Source organism: Carassius auratus, chromosome 6 (genome assembly GCF_003368295.1).
Source record: "Carassius auratus strain Wakin chromosome 6, ASM336829v1, whole genome shotgun sequence".
Lineage (NCBI taxonomy): Eukaryota > Metazoa > Chordata > Actinopteri > Cypriniformes > Cyprinidae > Carassius > Carassius auratus.
In genome coordinates this window covers 22,291,932-22,319,016 of record NC_039248.1, presented here as the reverse complement: position 1 = coordinate 22,319,016, position 27,085 = coordinate 22,291,932, and the positions used below count along the sequence as shown (strand labels likewise).

Sequence of the window (27,085 nt, the reverse complement as noted above, 5' to 3'; positions counted from 1 at the left end):
GCGAAGACTAAGAATGCTCTTTACTAGTGACGAAGTTATATAAACATACAATTAAAATGCAGGGTTAAGATAGTAAGACAGATCCTCTTAACATTCACAGGTTTGTACTATTTCAACTTTAATGTAACTGTATAAAAATGGTGCATTTTGAAGCAGACTTCTGATTTATTTTCTTATTTGATCACATTCCATAACATTTCATTAATTTGACTGTCACCCCGTCCCGAATAAGGGACGCCTACATTTACTTCACTATATTACAAACAAATCTAATCCAATCTTGACAAACTATATATCGTTGGAAAGGTCTAAGACTCCCAAATATATATTTTACCAATGTTTTTTGTTAAAAATTATGTAGGAAAAGTAATAGATTGATTTATGAAAAGAGCGCACCCCCAAAAATGTACATTATAACAGTTCTGACCTTTGTTAAAAAAAAAAAAAAAAAATCACATTTTAGAAATCATCAGAAATTATATATCAACTGAAAACTTAAAATCTCAAAATTCATCCTTTAAAACCCATTTTAAATTCAGACATGGCATTACCATGTAAATGGTACATCAATATCATGTTACAAAATGTTTTCATTCATGAATTATAAAAATTTAAGTTTGGACCATGCACTATAAAGTCTTGGTTCAAAAATGTGAGTGACAGCATTAAACATAATCAAATCCTGTTAACAGTTTTCTATTTATTCTAGTGCTTAGGTGTCAGCCTATGTCAGTCTCTATATTTAACGTTTTTATAAAACTTTTTTAAATTTCAATTACAATTTTTTAAATAAATTCAGAAAATCCCCCACTGACATAGTGAAAGAAGTTTTGGTATTGGAAAAGTAGAAACCTAAAAATAAAATATACACATCTAGAAAAAAAAAAAATTCTGATGCACAGCCACAAATGAATGTTCACAGAAAATAACAAAATACCCTAAAAATAAAAAAAACACTGAAAATCCTCAGAAAGGGGTCGAAACGTTGTCAAAAAATTGGAAGAACCAGCAGTGAGTCAGTGTTTTTTATTGTGTTGACAGTGATGGATATTTGCATATTGGCATTCTTTCTCGAATTCATTTGCTTATTGAATTGTGATTGGTCTTATCTCTCTTACATCTACTTAACCATCTGTAGCCAACTTTACACTGCAAAGAGTGAAAGCCACATTATGTGCTGATACTTGTACACAGCTGACAGGAAACTGGAAGCGTACTGAGTGCCATGACAATGGAAGAGTTAAGGATGGATCTTATTTGACATTTAATTTCCACACAACCGAAGAAGCCCTAAAACTCTTTCTTGTCTTGCAAACACTAGTCTTTCCTTCTAGAAAGGGACATTTTATCACTATTTGAGTCCTAAAAATGTATTTCACCCCTCCCCAAAACACATAATGGGCCCTATCATACACTTGGCTCAATGTGGCATAAAGCATGGCTCAAGTGTTTTTGCTAGTTTCAGCCCGACACAGTTATCATTTTCCCATACTGCACCATGTTGTTTAAATAGCAAATGCATATGTGACCATTTATGTGCCCATGACGTGCTGGTCTAAAAAAGCAGTTTATTGAGGCTCATTGTTAGCGTGTTGCTAACTTAAACCTGGTCTAAAATCAATGGCTCAAATTGTTTCATTTTTGTTATTAAGAGAGCACGTTAGTAGAAAATGCGCTTCTGGGTGGGTCCACAACATGTGTTCACTTTGCTTATTACACAGGGACGCACAGCAGCACACAAACATTTTTAAATATAAAACAATAAAAGATTAAAAGATTATTATTGTGTACATAAATATAAAAATGCCTACATGTCATAATGGATAGGCATTGCATGTATCAGAATTAGGCTACCTATTTGCTTGTGCACGAGCAGCTCTATTTTGTCTCTGGAGATGCGTTCTGTCTTTGTGATTGCAAATTTCGCCATGTAAATAGCAAATCCGTCATGGCACGAGCGCGACTGCCTCTTAAAGGGAATGGGAGATAACACTCCGATTGGTTTATTGCACGTTACACCCATTACTCATTAAGAGAATAGACACAACCTGTTTAGACCATGCACTCAGGTGCGCCGCCTGTTTTCCTGTCGTTAAACTAGCAAAAGTGGATCCGGACATGCCCTGAGTAAACCTGCGCCGTGCGCTTTAGACCATGTGCTTAGATCGTTAAAATAGAGCCCAATACGTTTAAACCAATGCTTAACATTTTACATAATGCAGACTGATCAATTACGACATGTTTTTGTGTTGCTCAAATGACTCAAATGGTACAGTCTGCTTCAGAGCTCTTTTAGAAATTTAGAGTATTTTTACCAGAAGTGTATGACTTGTCTTTAATTAAAAGTTAAAAAAGACGGCAAAGTTGCAAAAGTGATTTTCATGAGCTTACGCTGTGCCAAGAGTCACTATCTTTCGAAATTAAGACTCTTTAATAAGACACTTTGTAATATTTGATAAGCTGCAGATCCATAGCTATTAAACTAATACTACTAAAGACTGTAATACAGCTTTAGATTAACGTTCAGTGATTAAACCTTAGGCGAAATTCTCAAAAAACGCTGTACAGTTTGATTGTACTATAATTATTCAGTAGATTCAACCAAGGCAGTTACTGCATATGATTACTGATCAAAAAATTTTCTTTTTTCTTTTTTACACAAGCACAATTGCCACAAAAAGTGGCCTCGACCGACATTAACCTTCTCTGTGGTGAGCATTCTGAATTGCAAATAAACTCACTTAACATGAATAATGAATGATAAATGATCACTGTACAGCTAAGCTAATGAAATGAAGGCTTTTAGCATGCGTCACTCTTGGTTTTACCTTTTCTCTCCCTTGTACCACTCAAAGACTGGAGAGGGGACAGCTGCTGCCTCACATCTCAGCAGGGCAATCTGACCGGGTCGGACCCCGTGACTTCTCATCTCATGGATTGCTGGAGGAACTACAGAAAGAAAATAAAAACCAACAAGATTCAGGGAAAGAGTGAACACATGTAATAAGCTAACTCAAATAAACGAACCCTCTGAGCCAGAGAGGGAAAATCCTTATAAAACACAGCGTTTTCATTCACAGTCATGTGAATGAGGCAGAAATTAATTAGCAACAAGATTCAGAGTGGTCAACACGTTTAAATCGTATGGGTGAAATGCTAAGAAATACCATTCGTCCCAAGGGCTGAAGAAATGAAATGAACTGCTCAGTGATAAATTGTTTAATGTCTGTTCAAAGGCTGGGTAGCTGAGAAAGGTTCTCTGAATATGTGCATGTAAAATGAGAACCCTTTCATGTTCACAAATGCAGTGTAAATCTCTCTAGCGGTGTCTGTGAGAGAGCTTTAACTACAGGCTGAATTTTTATTTTCCAGCTCATCAAGAAACAACAATTCTCTCTCAATGGGAAAAAAAAGAAATGTTTATCATACATAAATCTTCATTGTATATTATTTCTTATAGCAGGAGTAAACCGAGTAAGCTACTAGAATGGCATGCTTTCTAATACAAAATGACGGATAGATAAAGGCTATAAAAGAAATAACACCTTACTTAATATACACACAAATAAAGCAGGAATGTACAGAATACTAAGTTGAACACAATATAAAAAATAAATAAATAAATAAATAAACTGAAAATAACTCCCTTCAAGCAGGTGATCCACTTATGTCTTTCTAGCTAGCGTTAAATTACTTGCTATGTCTGAATTTGAGTGGGGGACATTTATATTCCAGGCAACTCGTTCTTTGAAAATCACCTGCAAGTTATTGAGGTCTGTGTTCAGACTATTTTTTCCAGATTTAATTTCTGACACTCTCTTCTATAACCCCAGTGTTGAAGGTATGAAGTTCTCCAGCCCTTCAATGAAATGTTTCATGTTATCTGAGGGCTGAAAAAAGAAATTTCCACCACTGTGGTGAGAACAGTAACAAGGATTTTAAAGCATGATTTGGCTCCACAGCTATGTCACATAAATGTTAGCGCATTAACATCTGTGAAGGCATGCGCTTCCCCATGTTGTACACGGAAGTGAGAGATTCTCTCATTTCTCGTATCAGGAAAGCTACTTTGCAGCATTTGAATTTCAAAGCATCTAACAGTAAGTGAAAGGAAAAGAAAATCTCGCTGTTTTTCTGAACTAGAAGCAGAAACATTCACTGAGATCAAATTATATACTATATAAAAATGATATAGTATTTGATAGATTGCTACATAGATTACCATCTGAATGCCAGGTACCAATCACCTGAATTAAATAATAAATATCTCTACTAAAGAAATTTCCATTACTCTTTTTACTCCTAGAAATCCAAATGTTTTCCAAAGCTGAGAGAATCCTAAACAATATGGATACTCATCACAGTAATCATTGTGTTGAGAAATGTAGTTCTGTGATATTGTGCTGCTCATCATTTCTTCACTGCAAAATCTCCTGGGAAGGTATGAAAATAGCAGTGTGACACATCAACGCAGCTTGAATGCAGAGTTTTGGCATATGTAGGAAGAGAAGTCTGTCTGATCCAAAAAAGTGGCAACGGATGAATCTTCTGCTTTGGCTGGATCATGCATTTACAGTACAGGCATCAGCTCATGAAAATGCCTAGGGAGCATTACATAACCTGAGCATCACAGAAGCAGGCTAGCATAAGATATAAGGATAACATAAAATAAGAGATTAAAGGAACACATTGCTGATGACAAAGGCGAGGACAGATGACTGCTTAGCCTATAATATATTGGTGCAGAAAAGACAAGACTGAGAGTGCAGAGAATTGAAAATCAAAGTGAACTGCCTTTTGCAACCCATTTTTACTGCAGTAATCTGATGTACGAGTGAAACAGGAGAACATAGGAACAAATGGGGTTAGACTGTGAAAATGGGCACATGATATAAATAATTACAAGTTATTGTTTTAACGTTTAAAAACAGCTATGCTGCTTCAAATGTTTTTTGTGAAACCCAGGATTTGTAAAACAAAAATATATAATTAACATTGTGAATGCCTTTATTTTCACTTCTGAAATTGAATGCATCCTTGCTGAATATATTTATACAATATAAATATATACTGTATTGAATGACAAGACACAAAATTAAATTCTAAATGAATATAATCTAAGTATAATAAATATAAGAAAGTAAATAAGATACATTTTAATTCGATGTCGACTAAAGGACACAGGACACACAGGATCCACACTCCATAACATGTTTATGCACCGAGATGACAATGGAATTCAATTATAAACAGATCTCCATGCTGATGGTTCAAATAAGTCAATATATTCTTCATTTACAACTTGACATCAGGTGTCAAAAGCAATTTAAAATACATGCAAGCGCATATTTAGAGATGTCAGCTTCTGCAGTAAAAAAGATTCTAGCAATTCAAATCAGGTGTCAGGTGATATGAAAGCATTCGGATTTGTGATGCCAAGTTCAGCCTTTAACAGAAAACTGAATCTCTAGCACCGTTCACTTCAAACATTTGCCACACTACCTGACATTTCAGTTGGGATGCAGTCAAATATTTCACACCTTCTCTGGCCCATTAATCAGTGCGAGCTTACTTAAAATGGATTTGGATGCTATAATATGGCAGAACCAGAAAATTATCTGCATCTAGAGCCAACGTGAGAGAATTCAAGGGTGCATTTACTAGAAACATCTATGCGCCTGTTGTATGTGTGCACATGCTTCAAATCTGCAAAAACACCTCCATATTGGAGGCTACACAAGTGGATTTAAAGTTAATTCAGCTTATGTGTTTTGCAAATAAAAACAAGAGATTTGAGAGCGGCTGAAATCTGCTGAGGGTGAGATATGGTATGTATCTTTCTGTGTCATTCATCACTGAGATTTGTGCTGTATTGTAAGCTATTGGCATGCCTTGGCAGGCTGCCTAATAGCACAAGAGAAGCTGGCTCTGATATATATATCCACATAGCTAACTTCTCCTATCTAACAAACCACTGCATCTGTCCTCACTGAGGGATGATCCAGTTCATTATAAAGCTGCATTAGCGAGAACTACCCAGGGAGCAAAACAAAGCATTAGCCACAACTGCAACCACAACTTTTCACATTAATTAAAATCGTTTGAGCACATATACTGCAGTGATAAAGGGTCCGGAGGGACAGAATTCATGCAAGTCATCTAATTTTAAACATCAAAATATTTTTTGAAAGCATAATGGAAATGAATGTATCAGCTAGTCTTTGGATGCATCTTTAAAAAAAAGAAAATCTAATGAAATAATTAAAGTTTCAGAACTGATGTGCCAAATAACAGAATTTTTAGTTTTCATAAACAAGAATCATGAACAATCACAGAAAATGACTCTTTCTTTTGCAGATCACAAAAGAATATTTTTTTGATGAAGAAGGTTTCAGCTACCAGTACAATGATGAAAGAATATTCAGTTTTGGTGAACTCTTAAATATTTGTGTTAAGAGAGCACAATTGCTAATGTAATAATCCACACAATGAATCATGAAAAAAATCCCTATTAAACCCCTATGGACAGCTTCGAAGTTTCAATTATATTAGTCTTTTAAGGAGTTCTCATTATTGCAAACACACATCAGCACAGGCTATTGCAGGAATCATGGTGTAAAAACCACGAAAGGCGTACAATCCCAGTCATTTACAGGCTTCATAACAAAAGCGTGCAACTGTAAATCAATGGTGAGTTTCTAAGCTCGTACCAGATGGGAGGGACTGAAAATAGCAAAGTTGGCATGAAAAATGGATGCTGCGGGGCTTACCGTTTGACAAATTTGCCAGTTGCGGTTTGATCACAAACGCAAATTAAAATGACAAGGTAGAGATTATGTTTTAGAATACCTGTGAACACAGCACCTCGCAAATCGGTGAATACGTCCATTTATGCCAAACAAGGTTCCCTAGGGTTCGGTGCCTTCGAGATTAGTCTTTCATGCACAGATTTGACACGTACAAAAACGCAGGTTGACTAATTCAAAATAGACTGCTATTGACTGATATTTTTATTCTTATTATTATAAATCTAGGCATGGTAAAACCTGATCTTTCAAGGGAAAAAAATCAATAGGAGCCCCAGTTCAATCAAGTTAAATAGGATTTTCTATTATCACACTGAAAGCTAGAGGTTAGTGGGTTGAACTGAACTGCATGCTAATCCAGTTTATTATTTTTCCTCTTAATAAGTTTCATAACATCACAGCATGTCTGACTTTAGAGTTCGCTGATGTTGGTGTCGGTTGGATGTACAGAATGACTAACTGGCACATCTCCCAACCAACAATAATTAATTTATCACATGACGCTTTGGAGGAAGGGATGATTTATACAGTCTTGCACCTTTATCCTCCCAACAAGTATAACATGTTATTTTAATTACAAGATCAATTAATAACCCACCTCTTCAGCCAGATGCTAAAATGAATTTTCTTCACAATTAAGCAATGGACTCATCAGTCCATGACTTATCAGCTTATAAACAGAGAGACTGCTTCAATTGCTGTCTCCACCTCATTGTCCTATTCAGTTCGCCAGCACTGGGTTTAGCAGCCAAGATTTATTAATTCATTAAGTTTTCCATTTAAAATTCAAGAATAACATCATGTTCTTTCTCTAACACATCCAATCCTTATAAATAACACTCATGCTAAGGGAACACAGGCTTTAGTATGTCCCACAGAGAATATGCACTGTGGAGAAAAGTATTGAGTTGAATGAAATCATTAACCACAGTGTCACAAATCTATGTAAATAGACAAATTGGCTTTTAGCCTATCGTGCTGAAGAATAGGAGCCATATTGTACTGTGCTGTGAAGATGGGCACTCCAGACAAGCTGTTATTTGTCTGTGAAGCCTTTTAATATGGAAAGGGCATAATTCATAGCGTCATTTATGGAAATGCATTACGGTCTTCCGTTAGTATGTGCGTCAGAGGAACACAGTTTGCAGTTTTGGGGGGCTCAATCAGTGATGACTTTCATTACTTTTAATCTCTGGTTTCAAACCCGACATTTACATCACAGCAAATAGTGAAGAACAAAGAAATATGTGTGTCCAGTGCATGCTAGAACTACATTAAAGCTATTGAGAACTACACAGAAAACTAAATCATTTACAAAAACTAATTAAAAAGGAAAGCAAGTAACACACTGAATTAACCTCTTAACTGAAATAAATACATAAACATATATATATATTTTATATATATATAAAATTGCCATAAAAAAGTAATGTTCCAAATTTGAAGTTGATGTCACAAAAATGTAGGTTCCTGTAATTTACTTTCTTATTTTCATGCATTTTCCTGTCAAAAATGTATAAATGTCTGTCATAATATTAATTCTATCACAAAATAGTCGAACATAGAACTTTAGAATAAGATAACATAAAACTGTGAAGACCTTTTCAATTAAATGTGTTTTGTCCAAATTAGAAAAAAGTTTTGGTTAATTAATTTTGTTGTATACTTGACACCTTGTAGAGGAGCTCGCTAAACTATTTAAAATATAATTTCTATTTTAAGACCGTGTCTGATTTCAAATGGCTTTCACAGGATGAATTTCGACAGTTTAAGCTTCCAATATCCAATTTAGGACAATTACTAAAATATGTGATGGGGAAAAAAACATGACATTTTAAAGTAGAAAAATGTAATATATTTCCTTGTAAAACATAGGCTTTTCAATAATCTGTTTTATTTACAACTTAATTTTTGTACAGTATAAACAGCACATTATAAAAATGAAATAAAAATTAAAACATTATTGATCATTACTCAAAATGTGTGTTTTATGCTTATTATATAGTTGTGCCATTAGCTTAGCAACATCTTAACAGCCTCCATTGAAATCAATTGTTGCCAGTAGGTTTTGAAACAGAGTTAATGACATTCATTGATTTAAAAAGCCTATAGTAAGCCCTGGACAACTGTTAAGATTGACTTCTTCTGGCTAGTTTTTTATGCTAGGTCTCTACTAAAGTAAAATTCTACTGAATGCTATCTAGAGGCCTCCTCAATATCCTTCTTATCCAGTCGTGCAGACAAAGAGGCCCTTTCATTGCTTTACATAGTTCAGGAATTTTCACAAATCTACATTTGCCATTTCCTAACTGGGAAACCTTCCACAATTTCAGTCACACTTCAAATCAAACAGAAATGATGGGTCACTATCGGTCTATGCCAAGTAACAGTGCATTTCTTCTCTGATAAATCTTAATGTTCCATAAAATCGGGCCATGTTTTTAACATATGCTTGGTTGGCTGCAATGTACTGCATACCCAATGAATACAGCTGTACAAGTTGAAAATTCTTTCAGTGATATGAATATGTCAAATCATAAATGCATGTGTCCGTGCATGGATATAATCATTAGAGTAAAATGTCAAGCTAGTAACAGCGTAAAGTCTTTAATTGCATTCACAAATACCACAAATAAGGTGAAAACAAATCAGGACAATCCTGACGATGCCTTGACTTTTTAAATATATATCATGCTCAGGCTATAATAGCTATAAAAGAGAAAAAAATGCGCAGAGAATAGAAATTACAATGTAATATATACAAATGTATTATGCTAATATTAGAAAACGCATACGGAGATGTTACAAACTACACATGAACCTAAAATAAAAAAAACATTGATGCTTACACTGCATCTCAAAATGATGTCCATTTAGGGACAAATAGGGCCATTTTGTTGTTGGTTTATCTCTGGAGCACAGACCATGTTTTTATAACCTGTCTACAATCACCAAAAGAATAAAGAGAAAACCACCAGCTTTAATTTGAGAGTATTTATTTTCATAAATGCATGTAGGAATTGCCAACCTTAATATACACAAGCTGCCCATTTAGGGAACCAAAGGAAAGAGAATAAATTAAAATCGTAAGTGCAGTGTTATTTTAGTGACATTGATATACTACTACAATTTGCATTTTTATATTTTCCCTTTTCATTTTAGTTTTTACTGATTTTAATGTTTCTGACATTTTTATTATTTTTTATTTTATTTATTTTAGTAAATCAAGTGGAATAAAAATGAGAAATGTTGCTTTGGCATAGCTGCAATAAGACTTAAACAAAAATATATATATTTAATTTAATTGAACATTTATTTTATTTTAAGTAACATATTTTATGGATTTAGTTAACTGCAATAACTAAAACCCTTAAGTGAAGACCCATTATTACATACTTAGTAGTAAATCCCCAAGCATTCAGAGAGTGACAGAAATTTGTTTTGGGCATTTGAAAGACATGTTTAATTGTCTTCAGTGAGTGAAAAGCAGGCTCAATTGGATTAAGCAAAGGAATGACTTGGTTGGTCAAGAATATTCGTCTACTGGGCTCTGAAAAACTCATTGATTGCATTAGTACCATTCATCTTCATTACAGCTCACATTACATTAATATAAAATCACATCAAGTCATGGGAGACAGAATTAGCCACACATGCCTGGGGCATAGCACACAGCCATGTCTCACAAATAGGCTGGTATGCTTTGGATCACAAGCACTACTATTTTCCATGTTCTGTTTTTTCCATACAGGTGATTTGAACATACTTGCTTTGCCTCTGATCAGTTTATCCTGCTGCTCGGCAACATGCTTTATCAGAACTGACATGTCTTTGGTCCTCATGTTGTGAAACTCTAGCAACAGACTCGAAATGCAAATTCCTAAAATTAACTCACGACTTTCTGACAGCTTTCTTGTGCATGAAAAATGCAATAACACACACTTGGCCAACAACAACTGGCTGAACAGCCAATTTAAAATGGAAAGAATGCATGAAAAAGGGACAGTAATTGCGACATTGTTCACAGATTGTTTAAATAACCTCAAATTATAGCTGAAGTTTAAGCTGCACTATAACCTCTTACTCAATGACTATGTTTACACAGTGTGCAAAAGTGGACGCTTGGCCTCATTAGTGACAATAACAGGAGACCACCTTGTAAACACATCTATTCGAGACATGGACAATTACAAGTTTTGCCACATTACCAAAAATGTATTGCATATAGGCTCAGTTGCTGTTTTCAATTTAACTGCAATGAATGGATACTGTATGTCTGCACATCCTGAACACCGAAACATTACTTCAACTAGAGTATGTCAGCAGAGTAGAGCATCAACAATTTCCACTCCGCGCTCCGAGCATTTAATAATCACTCCACTCCAGCTCCACTCCGGGTTCACCATTTCCAGCTCCACTTCACGATCACTGATATCATAAACACCGCTTCACCTGTATATGTGTGTGTATATATATATATATATATATATATATATATATATATATATATATATATATATTAGTGCTGTCAAACAATGTATATCTGTACTGTGTATATTTATTTTGTATATCTATAATGGCACACATATATAGTATATTACATATATATATATATATATATATATACACACACACACACACACACACACACACACACAATGTTTAATGCAATGAAAATGTACAAAACAAATGTATGTATAAAAATACATGACCTTATCCAGCTCAAGATTAACATCCATTAAAGATTAGTATTTTACTAATCATTCATGCAGCTTAAATCAACCTCTTATGCAACACAATAAGATCAATCCCTCTCTGACTACTAATGCCTTTATAAACCACTGGGAGGTTTGAAGGAAGGTGAATTCTGAATGTAAACAGACTATGTCTTTCTATGTAATTTGCAGAACAAAGTGGTTGTTCCAAGACACATTAGCTTAAAATGTGTCTTGACAAAATGACATATGAAGCAAAGGCATTATATTGCCTCTCCGAAACTCTACCAATTGCATTTTGCATGAACATTCTAACATCTGTGAGTGATGTGACATCACCTAATTTGTCCTATTTATATATTTCTTTTCCTTGATGTCTTTAGAGGCAGCGCCTGTATGGAAGTGAAACTTAAAACTAAACATCTGGTGCACATTCCAAAAGGAACATAAGAACGCTGTGGCATATAGTCATAAAAGACAAGATAAATTGAGCTACATTACAACTCATTTTACATCAGAACAGTGTAGATTTAAAGGGGGGGATGAAATGCTATTTCATGCATACTGAGTTTTTTACACTGTTCAAGAGTTGGATTCCCATGCTAAACATGGACAGTTTCAAAAATTAAGTTGTACGTTTGAAGGAGTATTTTTGTTCCAAAAAAACCTCTTCCGGTTTGTCACAAGTTTCGGAAAGTTTTTTTCGAGTATGGCTCTGTGTGACGTTAGATGGAGCGGAATTTCCTTATATGGGTCCTAAGGCACTTCTGCCGGAAGAGCGCGCGCTCCCGTATAGCACAGCAATGAGAGGCTGAGCACAGACAATCACTGATCAGAGCGAGAGCATCGCGAAAAGTCACAAAAGAAGTGTGTTTTTGGTTGCCAGGGCAAGACAACCCTGCACAGATTACCAAAAGAGAAACAGCATTAAGGGACCAGTGGATGGAGTTTATTTTTACAGAGTATCAACGGAGTTGTGCAAGTGTTTTTGTTTGTTCCCTGCATTTCGGATTGCACATCGTTTATTTCTTAAGGATAATGCAGTCCCAACAAAAAAGGGTCACGATCGTGTGTTGGAACCGCATGCGGTGAGTAAAACTGCTTCAAATATCTCTGTGTTGTTAACTTAGCTATCAGCGCGTAAGCACATCAAGTAAACAACATGCGATGTTGTCATCAAACTGCACTTTCCACATGTACAGCTTAAAAAAAAAAAAAAACATAAAGTGGAACTTAGTCATTTTCCGAAACCGCTAAGCAAATATATACAGTTTCATTACATACCACATAGAGACGCCTTTGCTGATGCTGCTCTTGTTAAATTTCAGCCTCTGGATCTGTGTCACAGCTTCCAAACGCTCTCAACGCAAGAGCCTACTGGGGCTCGTGATTCTTTAGCTCCGCCCACACGTCACGCCTCTAGGCACTCGTGTTTTTCCGGGAAAAATCGGTACAGACTATCTTTCTCTTATAAATATAATAAAAATAAAGATTTTTGGAGTTATGAAGGATGCAGTACTACTCTATAGGTACTCAAGATTAACAGGATATTGAGTGAAAACGAGCATTTCAGCCCCCTTTAAAATGCAAGAGCTTTTACAGAAACAAAGCCATGGTAAATTGTATAATTGTATGCAGAATTAATCAAAATTAAATTACTTTTAATTTTTTTTTTTTTTTTTTAAATATATACATATACTGTACACTGTGTAAATATAAATATATTTTCTGTATTTTTCTTTCCTTCTGTGTTTTAAATTTTGCACTACATCGTATGTTGTAAAACTAATGGATAATGTCCTGGCAGACGATAACAAATACATTTTCTGCTAAAATGCATTGTTTAAAGAGCCACACATATAAATATAAAAAAATTATATATATATATATATATATATATATATATATATATATATATATATATACATATATATATATATATTGCTGTCAAAAGATTAATTGCAATTAATTCCATCCAAAATAAAAAGTTTTTTTTTAACATAATATATGTATTTGTACTGTGTTTATTTATTATGTATATATACAAATACACACACATTCAATATATATTTTGAAATTATTTACATGTATACACATTTATAAATTTATATAATTATATTTTATATTCTATGTTAATATATTAACATTATATTATATTATATATAAATATATAAATATATAAAATATAAATATATTTTTCTTAAATATATACATGCATGTATTCGTATTAATATATACATAATAAATATACACAGTACACACTCATATATTATGTAAATACAAACTTTTATTTTGGATGCGATTAATCGTTTGACAGCACTAAAATATACCTTTAATATTTAGAGGTATATTTAAGTAACAGTTCCAGTTCCTCACCTTATTAATCCAGTTCTAATTCTGGAATTTAAAAGGCATTCTCAATTCAACTCTTAATGCAGCACAATGGAATTGAGCACCAGATCTGGCTAATGTTTACAAGAGGCCGAATTCAGCATGTTAGGAATTAGCTTTTATTCCTCAAAAATACAATCGCTACACACCAGTCTCTTTTTTTTTTTTTTGCATGAATGGAGGTTACATATGAAGGTTATAAGCTGAAGGTCATAATGTGCATTTAAAGTGTTAACACTATTTCAGTTAGCTGAGTGATCTACATGACTTTCACAGAACGCTGACAGAAGACTATCTTAGCACTCACTAGGGAACGAGTAGCATCAATAACAGTAAATGTTTCAAGGTGTTTGTCACACACGGGTCCAATGGGCTTTTATTTACCTCAAGTCTGCAGTTACAATAACTACTAAGATTCTGGCATTGACCTGTAGGTCTTCATTTAGAAATTATTATGTTGTAAATCCCTGAAAAAAAAGGCCTATTCACAACTTTCTGCTTTATTTCTGCTACAAAAGTAGTGTAGTAACTGGCACATGTCCTTGTGGCTGTAATAAAGTTACAACTTACACATACATGCTTTAAATGCATTAAAACACATGCACAGAATTAGTTTTCATCAAATGAATTAGCTTATTTCAATTAGTGGTCATAATCTGCAATTAACCTGAAGGTCAGTTCCGCACATACCTAAAAGCTGTAATTATTTTCAAACCGGATTATTTTAGCGTGTATTTAATTACGCTGATTACCCTTGAAATGTCAGAGTCGAGTCACACTATCCGCATTCGTGTAAGGCTAATAAAACGACACATACAAAGAAAGTGTCAAGGATGTCACATCAGAAATAGTTACATTTTACATCATTTTTACACGATTTCAAGTAAGACTTCATTTGTAACTAGTTTGTATGGAATTAATTAGCATTCCAAACTCAGAATAATATAACTTGAAAAATAAAATGAAACCTTATCCACCACATTACACTAGCAATATTATATATATATATATATATATATATATATATATATATATATATATATATTTTTTTTTTTTTTTTTTTTTTTTTTTTGGGCTGTTGAGTAGTTGAATGAAATCCTATTAGCTCTGCACATTTCACATTTTGCGCAAGGCAATGGGCACTGGCAGAGTAGTCCTCTCGCATTCCTTCTCACTTGTATTTTGGGACATAATGGTGAGATAACACTTCTCTTGTAAATCAAGCATTGGCACCTCCATTCCAGCTAATTTTTCACCCAGCTGTAGTGGGTAAAAGTGCTTTGATTGATACACTGGGATTATGTCTATCCCTTTTCCTGCTTTAAAACCAAATGTTGTGAAGGGAACAGGATCTGCTGTTACTGGTTCCATTAGCCGTCACTGTAAATCAGTGTGAATCAACCGGAACCTCCACCTTCTGGTTCTAGGGTGGTCTATAATACCTGGAGACTGCCATCCGCTAGTGTTCACTTGACTAATCACTTCAGAGAAAAAATGTCATGACAAGGCAGATTGGCGGATGGCACCATAAAACACAGTCCCAAAAAGAAAAAAGATATAAAATAACAAATACAATATATAAAGCCTTTTTTTTTTTATCTATACTGCTCACAATAGCTGCATTTATTTGATGGAAAATACAGTAAAGCACTAATATTTAAATAATATGTTCAATTTAAAATAATTGTTTTACATTTTAATATATTTTAAAATGTAATATGCTGATTTGTTGCTCAAGAAACATATCTCATTACCATCAAAAAAAAAAAAAAAAAAAAATTAGTTGGGCTGCTTCATATTTTTTTGGAAACTGTAACACAATATCATTCTAAAGTTTATGTAATATATATATATATATATATATATATATATATATATATATATATATATATATATATATATATATATATATATATATTACATATAATATATATATATATATATATATATATATATATATATATATATATATATATATATATATATATATATATATATATATAAAGAAATTAGTATTTTTATTTGGCAAAGATGCATCAAACTGATCAAAAGTGACAGAAAAGATATTTATACTTTTACAAAAAAAAGTAAATGCTGTTCATTTATTAAAAATCTACCATAGCTTCCACAAAAATATTAAGCAGAACAAGCTGTGTTCAACATTAACAACAACAATCATAATCAATAATTGAGCTCTAATTAACTGATGACTGATAATAACCAAACAGCCAATCATCAAATTAGGCAATTTCTGAAGGATCATGTGACACAAGACTGGAGTGAAATGTAGCTTTGTCACTACATGAATAAATTACATTTTAAAATATATAAAAATGGCCTTGGATCTGAATGGCTGCCAATGGAGAAAGATGCCCCCAGATGGTGTTGATACGACATCTACCAGCATGAGCTAACTGGGCCATGCTAACCAAACAAACCCTGACCCTTGCCTCCGTCCAAGACGATAAGCGCAAACATATGTAGAATAGAGCAAAAATAGGGGCTATAAAATAAATGGATTGCTCACTGAAAATGGTCATTAAGCTGCAGAATTGCGGCCCAGCAGACTCAGCACTGAGCCGTTCCTCTATCTTCTCAGCTTCACTCCTCATTAGAGAGTGTCAATACAATCGACGGGGAGGAGATGTGATATGACTTATGACTTCATCCTTGTCATCTAGCCATTCCCGCTCAAATCTTGACATTTCCAAGTGGTTATCTGCCCATTAGTCTGTGTTTGCATGATAGTAAAGGGAGCTGGCGTTTGATGGTCTGAACGCCACATTTATTCTGGTGTGAGTGTCGGCCTATCTGATTTATGTGCTCTCGCTGTGCCGTGATTCAGCATATGGTATATACAGAGACAAAGAGATTAATGATCCCGGTGACCGCAGATGAGGCAAAATGACTTAAAAGAGAAAAGAGGAGGAAGAGGAACTGTCAAGTGTCCTTCCCCTTGTATTTGGTAGCAGGCAGATCCTCACTATGAGCATGATGGGTAAAGTCAGTATAATTCATTAATGCTTGGAGTGCTCATTACTGTCTTTTCACACTTTGAGAGACTCATTACCTGCATAATAGAAGACTCCATATAACACTGAGACCATTCCTCACTGAAAATTAATCATCCCATCACCGACAAAAAAGGGAATTCTCTCGTTAAATATTAAGAAACTCCAGTACCATGAATTCTTTTCTAATTTCCACCCCAGCCTACCTTAGAGATACAGAAGGAAGTCTGTAATTCTGTTTCAAATTCTAGTGAGCAGCCTACGAATCCCAAATTCGAAAGCAGCACTACATGTATTCTTTGTGAAGACAACAATTCCAGAATGTACTGTGATGAACTGAAACTGAATACAAGATGGATGTCAAATGTGGATTATAAATTGTAAAATGTTATATAATTATATATAAATTGGACATGCACGGACAGAGGTGGGCCCTGCCCCCTACTTTGCACCGGACCCTATGTCTATGGAGCCAGAAGAGTCTCAATAAAGATAAATGCACACACTACAGTCACATATGCACACATAGGATTCATACATGCACACACATAATTCATAAATACACACACAGGATACACAAATGCACACAAAATTCACAAATGCACACACAAAATTTAAAAAGCACAGAAGATTTACAAATGCATACAAAATTCAGAAATGCACACAAAATTCAGAAATACACACACAATTTAGAAATGCAAACAACATTTACAAATGCACTCAAGATTCACAAATGCACAGGACAAGATTCAGAAATGTATTTCTGATGCACACACACATATATCTTGATTTACAAACTGCTTGCGGTCTGTGAACTTCACTGCATTTGTGTGTGAATTTTGTGACTCCCTTGACTTGGCTCAACACACAAATGCCTTTTTTTAAACAGGGAATGATCTGCAACCAATCAGATATCTCCCTTGTTTTAGCCAATCACAAGAATGCACCCCACGTGGGGGATTATTTACTTATAAGCCAATCAGCGAACGACTCACTTTCCTCACGCAGCGAACGACTCACTTTCCTCAACGAACGACTCACTTACCTCACACAGCCGGCGATTCACTTTGCGCAGCCAGCGACCCACTTTGCGCAGCGAACGACTCACTATCCTCATGAGTCACGCAGCGAACGACTCACTTTCCTCACCCAGCGAGCGACTCACTTACCTCACGAGACACGCAGCGAACGACTCACTTTCCTCACCCAGCGAGCGACTCACTTTCCTCAGCGAACGATTCACTTTCCTCACGAGTCACGCAGCGAACGACTCACTTTCCTCACCCAGCGAGCGACTCACTTTCCTCAGCGAACGATTCACTTTCCTCACGAGTCACGCAGCGAACGACTCACTTTCCTCACCCAGCGAGCGACTCACTTTCCTCAGCGAACGATTCACTTTCCTCACGAGTCACGCAGCGAACGACTCACTTTCCTCACCCAGCGAGCGACTCACTTTCCTCAGCGAACGATTCACTTTCCTCAAGCAGCGAAGTTGAGCGAATGATTCACTTTCCTCACGCAGCGATCAACTCACTTTCCTAAGCGAACGACAGCCGGAGACCCACTTTTCGCAGCCAGAGAGCCACTTTCCTCTCGCAGCGGACCACTGACTCTCTCTTCATGTAGGGACTGAATATTATAATTAAAGTGACTTCTATATTGCATCCAAAAGAATATTTAGATATATTTAAATATTCAAAAAGGTTTAAACATTTTTTTTTTTTACTTTCATTAAAATATTTCAATAAAATGAAATAATTGCCTATTGCAAATTTATGAATCCATGGTTAACTTTTTTTCTGCAGTCACTGGGCTATATGTATTGAGACATTTTTAAATTTATATTTAGTAAAAAATAATAAAAAATAAACCTGAATTGTAATCTAAACATCTGTATTTTCATACAATTTAATACAATTGCTGTGTGAACACGTTCATGTGATTGGCTTATAAGTAAACAATCCCCCCACATGGGGTGCATTCTTGTGATTGGCTAAAACAAGGGAGATATCTGATTGGTTGCTGATCATTCCCTGTTTAAAAAAAAGCATTTGTGTGTCGAGCCAAGTCAGGGGAGTCTCAAAATTCACACACAAATGCAGTGAAGTTCACAGACCGCAAGCAGTTTGTGAATCAAGATATATGTGTGTGTGCATCAGAAATACATTTCTGAATCTTGTCCTGTGCATTTGTGAATCTTGTCCTGTGCATTTGTGAATCTTGAGTGCATTTGTAAATGTTGTTTGCATTTCTGAATTGTGTGTGTATTTCTGATTTTTGTGTGCATTTCTGAATTTTGTATGCATTTGTGAATCTTCCGTGCTTTTTAAATTTTGTGTGTGCATTTGTGAATTTTGTGCGCATTTGTGCATCTTGTGTGTGTATTTATGAATCATGTGTGTGCATCTATGAATCCTGTGTGTGCATATGTGAATGTAGTGTGTGCATTTATCTTTATTGAGACTCTTCTGGCTCCATATATGTCAGCTAAGGACGGCCCTGCTTAAGATACTATTAAAGGTGTATTAGTAATATAACAAATTTTGTTGTGGGGTTTTTATGTCATTTTTAGTAATTTTTGGAGTATTTTTAGTCTTTATTATTTATATGTCCATTTAGTCTCGAGTTTTATTTCAGTTTTAGTTATTTTAGAACATCAAGTTAAACTAAATAAACATTAAAAATGTTGGCAACTAGCTAAAAAAGGATGCTTATTTTTAACTTTTTTTTATGTTTTTAGTTTCAGTTTTAGTAATCTACAGATAATTACCTATAATTACCATAATTATATTAATATAAAATAATGATAGCAATTTATTTTAAGGATCAATCGTCACTTTAATTATTTGCTAATTAGCTAGTATATTAGCTGTTTATTAGTACTTATAGAGCACATATTAATGCCTTATTCTGCATTACCATATATTATATCCTTTAATCTGACCCCATAGGTAAACTTAACAAGCAGCAAATTAAGAGTTTATTGAAGCCAAAGTTATAATTAACAGTTAGCTAACTAAAGTGTGACTATATAATAAATAGCATTACATTATTCATTTGAATTATATATTACGTAATTATAAACACTTTATATTTCAGTCAGTATCGATAAGTTTAGTGTAATTTAAAATTATTTAGCTTAGCAACAGGCTAACACCGTGCTCTGTTTAGATCACCTGCGAGTCACGTTTTCTGTGCGCTTTCCAAGAAGACTGGTATTTATATGATGCATGGAGTTACTGTCTATGTAAAGTTTTTTTTAAATCGGTCACACAGTCCCATTTCAGTTAGGGTGCAAAAGACAGTTGACAGCCTCACTAGGTTATGGAACAGAGCTGGTATCTCCAGTAAGAGGGAAAAAGACTCAATGTCATTGTACATGTGAATCTACACTGCCTGGCAGTAAACAAACAGAAACAGAAGTAGTATGGTACTCACAGTTGACTGTTACTCTCACGGTCTTGGTGTCGGGTGAAGCAATGTCATTTTCGGCGGCACACTCATAGTCCCCTGCTTGATCCCGAGTGATGCCTGTGATATTTAAATACTCCCCGCTTTCGTACTTCTTGGCTGTGAACACAAGAAAAAAAAACAAGCACAATGCTTCAGAAACATTCTTCTGCAGGCATGTATTAATTAATGGTTAAATGCTTAAAGGGACAAACACCATTGAGTCTCAAAAGTCGCCCAAGTGCACCCAGAAAACTGAAAGAAAAAAAGCTTTATTAAAGCACATAATTGCTTTGTTGGCTAGACATCCAGTGGGAAGCATCTCCCCTGTAAGCCTATTCACACAGGGAGGAATATTAATGGAGTCAAATACTGTGAGGAAATCAGAACTGTGCCAATATGACAAATATGACTTGAGGTCCTTGAGTAATGAGAGACAATATAGCACAGCGTGGGGCTGCCACACTTCTACTGGACTAAAAACCTCCCCAGGTTCCCCAGACCAGGATCCAACCTTATTGTGATATTCCTCACAGTGAAACCTATTTATATCCCACTTTACAGTGAGGTGAATCTTTCTCATGGTACACAGAGGTAAATCCTGCACTGGCATACAGATGAGAAGCCTCTGACTCAGCAAAACCCCCACAGAATAAAAAAAGCACGGAGAGCGATGCAAAAAAATGGAGGATGGAGAGGCTTTAGGAGGGGTGTGTTTTTACCAAGTCTTTTGTAAAGCATCACAGAGCGTCAAGATCTGACATCAACAAAGCTTAGAGGGATTAAAGGTCATTATTTACTCACCCTTATGAATAGCAGTTTTCCATGCAATTACAATAGGGATTGTAGTGTTTTATGCACTATAATGCAACTCTTCTGAATCCATATGGGAGCTTTGTATGACAAACAGATGGATTTTTTATTATTATTCATTGATATTGCGGTCCAGTCAGCTGTTAACAGCTGAGATCTTGATCTTGAGAACCAGATCAATCTGAGTAAAGAAAAAATCATTCAGATCGTTTCTGTAAACTGGATTAACTGATTCCTTGAAAGGATCGGACTTAAAAGATAGATTCTTTCACAAATCAGAAATCACTACTTCTGTAATAAATTGAAATTTTGATCTGTTCCTTGCACAAATATCATTCTGACAAGCTTCTACAACACTGATAGAAACACAAGAACTCCAAATTATTCCATCCTTTCGTAATTTGCATGAATATCTGTGTGTTGCATGAAAACAATTAAATCTGTATAGCAGGTAACAAACTGAACAATTGAACAAAATAGTTTTCTTTGGGGTTATCAAGGAACTGACTAAGACGTGTATCAGAGTTGACAAGGTGCTATTTGGCTCCCAATGCTTTACAAATGAATAGAGGCAAAGAATGTAATATAGGATAAATTGTATCAAACATATTCTTGCAAAACATCCAATATTTGGCTATACAAAGATGAAAAGGCAGTTGGACATCAGAGCAAAAGAAGTAAGCATCATAGTAAGAGATTGTTCACACATCAAGATTTAAGCTGTAAAATGTAGTTAACTAAACTGAAGTGTTATTGTTACCTAGAACTAGTTTCCATTAATTTAAATAAATCTAAAACTATATCTGAATTTCAATGTTTTATTTTTTAATATCTAAATTGTATACTGTTTAAATGTTATACTTTTCGGATATACAGTGGCACTAAAATGTTTTATTAAATCAAGCCATTCTTTAAAAACAAACCCACTGTACAACACTGTAATGTAATTGCATTAGGCATCAGGCATTTATTTTAAATAAATGTGCATATGTTAAGCAAAACATTTTCCAAATATATATATATATATATTTAATAATACATCATTTTAACAAGGTGCTAAAACCCCTGTTAGAAAAACAACTTCAACCATCTAAATTAAAATAGTTAGTCAAAAACTGAAAAAAATAGCCAAGGAAAGTGTTGTTTCTGAGAAGTTATTTATTTACAGTTATCACTAGGTTTGATCTTTTACATGTAATTAAATGAAAACCACACAAGCTTAATTATGTATAACTTTTCAGGGCAAACTGTTTTAAATCGCAGCAATGGCAGTCGTCACATCATCAAAACAACTGTTCCAGGTAAAAAGCAAACTCACAAAATTAACAAACATTGAATACAACTTACCATATTTCTTCCTCCAGCTAAAAACCAGAGGGATCTTTATCAGTGATTAACTCACTCCACAATTCCCTTACTTCAGTGATTTATTTTCTTTTTCCTAACAGAGACTTCACAATGAGCCATCATTTATCTTACTGATTACACCAAAAGAGGAAATTACCAAGGTTTAGTGACATTTAATAAAGAATGGATCCCTTCGAGAAATCAACCTTTGTTATATCAACCAACTTGTTTGCTATAATACCAAGCAGATAGAGGAAAAAAAACAATATTTATAAATAATATATACAAATAAAATCAATAATGATATAAATATGTTAATATACTAATATTAATGAAAATAAATTATCATCAAAAGGGTTACTTATAACACCATCAAGGTCCAATATAGCATTTCCAAAGCATGGTTCTTTATGGAACCCTATAAAAAGGGTTCTGCTATTGTTACAAGCCGAAGAACCCAAGCCCTTTTCTGGTACTGTTTAGAACCATTTTTCTTAAGAGTGTATAAACGCCAACTGAAGCATTTTAAAGGCTTAATGGACACAGATTACGTGCCAGAAATATATTCAAATGTAAACTTGCTCTTTATCATCCACAATCTCGACTGACTCCCGAACTGTGTGTGTTAAGAGTTATTTGAAAGCTCAAGAGAGGCCTGTCGTAGCCTCTGGGAAATGTCACTCCAACCAAATTAGCCAAATCACAGCAAGGTTAATCTAGGATTCCACATTGCTCTGTGTTAAGTGCAGTCACAGTAAGCACTTTCCCCACATTGTGTGAAGAGCACAAAGTACATTTCCTTGAGGTCTGCCTGCTGCTGATATGATGAGCACTGGTGAAGAATACATTATGGTCTAAGGTGGCAGTTCTCGGTACACCTCTTCCGTTAACCCGTGAGAGAATACTGCGGCAACTCAAATGTTGCATTATGAGAGGCTTCCCTCCGGCATTCATTGAGTTGTCAGCAATGAACCATCAACCATCATTCAACAGCCACACATACTCGCTCCCTCAATCTCGCACACGCACCTGAAGCGCCTCCACTTTTTCCATTCCCGGTATCTCACCTTAACCCTGATAGCCTCCTCATTGTCCCAAAGTGCCCCAAAACAATTGCTGAATATCTGTCTGAGCACTCTTTAAGAGCTGGTCATTGTATTGAAACCATTTGGCGATGTTTAGACAGACTGTCATTGCCGAGTACGGCGCTATTGTTCAGGAAACAATAAACCAGAGTAAAGACAATTTTGGGAGGCAGAGGCACGAACAAAAGATTGACAAAGGGCAATTGAGCGCTTCACTGTAGCCTTATCATATGAGAAAAAAAATCAAATCTGAAGTGTTATAGTCAGCTATTTGAAAGGTCAGAGTTCCTTATATCCTGAGGCTTTAAATCACAATGGAAAAAGCTTATGAAAGCATGTTTGGGATCAACCGTGCTGGGACAGGCTGTACAGAGAGCATGAGGCCGCCCTGTAGCCTCAATACGTCTCTATAGGCTCGCTTTAGGATCTATCTTCATCTAGTCTACAGCATTTGAAATCATGTCGGTAAAGCAATTTTAAATGCCCTGAGTACTAAAAGTATTAAAAGAGAGTGATTTAAAGCTTAGACAAGGAATCGCTCATTTAAAGTTCTTTAATTCTCATTTCAAATCTACAGCGGTAAGAGTGTGCTGTATTTGTGTCAGTTTAACATTTTCATAAGTAATGTATGGTTTTAGCACAAGTATGTTTTAGAAACTGAAGTGCACATTATTGACGGCTTCTAACACAAACATTTAGCTTATGATCAGCTTTAGTAAGGTATCATTAACTATTTAATTATGGAATTAATAGGTTGACATTAAATATGTTCAACAGCATTTACTTAATGCATTTAAGTAATCTGTAATTTTCTTAATTTTAATCGGTACTGTGTATTATAATTCAATGTGAAACAAATATACATCTGTAACATAAAGGATTCCCACTGTATTTTAGATTATGTCAGTGCATCCATATTGTATGCTGTTTATCTGCATGTAAACATTAGGATAGTTCTCACGAAAATGTATGTGTATTCATTGAAGTGCATGTAATCAAATCTTAAAAGATCCAAAGAGGTTATAAAGGCACTGTAACATGAAACCATAAGAATTGAGTGTTTAATCCAAGACTCCAAAAAAATCTGCTAAAATAGGGCAAAAAATTATTTTTTAATAATGATTTTACCTCCATTTTGAATTGTGCACTTTATTGCACTGTTTTAGGGTTTGCGGAAATGACCGTAAAATAAATGCATAATGTCCCAGTAAAGAGCTGCCAGTACTTTTTTTGTTATTCTACATCTGATTGCTTTATATGATGAACAGATTTAATTTTGACATTTTATTCCATGTTTACCATATGTGATTACCACTATGGTTTCATTAAAAATAAGATTTACCAAAGTCTTATGGGTTTTGAGTGATATGAGGGCGAGTAAATTATTATTATTATGATTTCTTCTACTTCTTTTTTTGTTGGGGGGGGGGGGGGGGTTGCGGTGACCTATCCTTTGTGCATATCTTTGTGCGATCTAACTGCTCAGTCAACTACGATTTACAACAAATGCTTACATGGGGACCAAACCTTTGAGTCAGATTTAAATCTGTTCATCATTACAAGTCAGAGGTCTTTGAAAAGTCTTAAATGCATGTCTTTAAAAGGTATTTAAGAGCAATTACCCCATTTATATTGATAAAAATTCTATATTCGAAGCAACAATAAGAGGCACAGAAGTCAAAGGTCTGATGACACACACACACAAGAAATGCATTAGGCCAATTGCACTTAGAGTGTTTCAGCAATTAAATCTAGTGGTGCTACTGTAGGTAGCAGGTTTAGCCTCCTGCAGGGTCATTCAAGAACCACTGGAAGTCACAGTCCAGGAGCTGCTGTGATTACAGCTCTGACGATTACCACACCACAGTGCTGCCATATGTGCACCAAATACTGTTATACATGATGGTGCGCAATAATGTTTTCAGTTTGAACATATTGGCTTGTCCAGCGATAAAATGAATACAGTTGTAAATTTTTAGAAGTTTCAAACACAATTTTTGTGTTGTTTTGACTTTGTTCTCTGGCGGCATGGGAATCCATGACAATATCACAGTGACTATTTTAATACTGTAAATGAATCTTTTCAGTACATAACAGCCTTCAATGGAAGAAGCAGCAGTATCTTAAAAAAATCTATTGTCACTGGCTCTTAGTCATTGCCATCCTCTCTGCCCACACAGAAGTTAATTAGGCTGAAGAAGAATAGTTCAGACAAATGGCTTTCAGTCACATCTGGGCTAGACTGAATCTGCTGAACAAAAGTGAAAGTTCACCATTTGCAGGACGGTTGTCTGAGGACTTTTTTAAAATTACTGACACACTTATCATCTGGTTTTAAGTGTTAAGCAGTGCTGTGAGATCCACTGTGACGCACTTGTATTCAGCGAGGAACACAAATGACTCTGTAAGTTAAAGCCAAACAGGAAAAACACAGTGTGCAACGAGACAGTCAGAAGGCTTTCAATCTACAGATTACTATAATTTACCATGGATTTACTGTAGTAACACTCAATGCACCATGGTATTGTGGCAGACATTTGGGATATTTACACTGAATTTACACCAAATTGTGGTATATAATCATAGTATGTACCCTGAACAAAATTATAAATGCAACTCTTTTGTTTTTGCCCCCATTTTCATTAGCTGAACTCAAAGATCCAAGACTTTTTATATGTACACAAAAGGCCTATTTCTCTCAAATAGTGTTCACAAATCTGTCTAAATCTATGTTTGTGAGCACTTCTCCTTTGCCGAGATAATCCATCTACCTCACAGTTGTGGCATATCAAGATGCTGATTAGACAGTATGATTATTGCACAGGTGTGCCTTAGGCTGGCCACAATAAAAGACAACTTATAACTGTGCAGTTTTACTGTATTTGGTGGTCTGTAAACCAGTCATCTGGTGTGACCACCATTTGCCTCATGCAGTGCAACACATCTCCTTTACATAGAGTTGATCAGATTGTTGATTGTGGCTTGTCCACTCCTCTTCAATGGCTGTGCGAAGTTGCTGGATATTAGCAGGTACTGGAACACGCTGTCGTATACGCCAATCCAGAGCATCGTAAACATGCTAAATGGGTGACATGCCTGATGAGTATGCTGGCCATGCCAGAACTGAGATGTTTTCAGATTCCAGGGATTGTGCACAGATCCTTGCAACATGGGGCAGTGCATTATCATGCTGCAACATGAGGTGATGGTCGTGGATGAATGGCACAATAATGGGTCAATAAAATGTGCCCATGTTCATTCTCCATAACATATACCTGCCCATACCATAATCCCACCACCAACATGGGCCACTCGATCCACAACGTTGTCATCAGCAAACCACTCACCCACACAACATCATTCATACACTCTGTCTGCCATCTGCCCTGTACAGTAAAAACAGGGATTCATCCGTGAGGAGAACACCACAACCAAAGTGACAGATGCCATCAAATGTGAGCATT

The 27,085-nt window shown here is 35.2% G+C and overlaps 1 protein-coding gene across 2 annotated transcripts in view; it reads right to left on the bottom strand.

Annotated features, from left to right (window-relative positions):
• The window catches only part of negr1 (neuronal growth regulator 1), a 105,022-nt gene that overhangs the window by 44,315 nt on the left and 33,622 nt on the right, over positions 1 to 27,085 (bottom strand). For both annotated transcript variants that reach the window (XM_026265641.1, XM_026265642.1), the window contains exons 4-5: positions 20,365 to 20,496; positions 2,829 to 2,949 (exon numbers count right to left, since the gene is read on the bottom strand). In XM_026265641.1, coding sequence (XP_026121426.1) covers positions 2,829 to 2,949; positions 20,365 to 20,496 — 253 coding nt within the window. The remainder of the gene's footprint in view (positions 1 to 2,828; positions 2,950 to 20,364; positions 20,497 to 27,085) is intronic.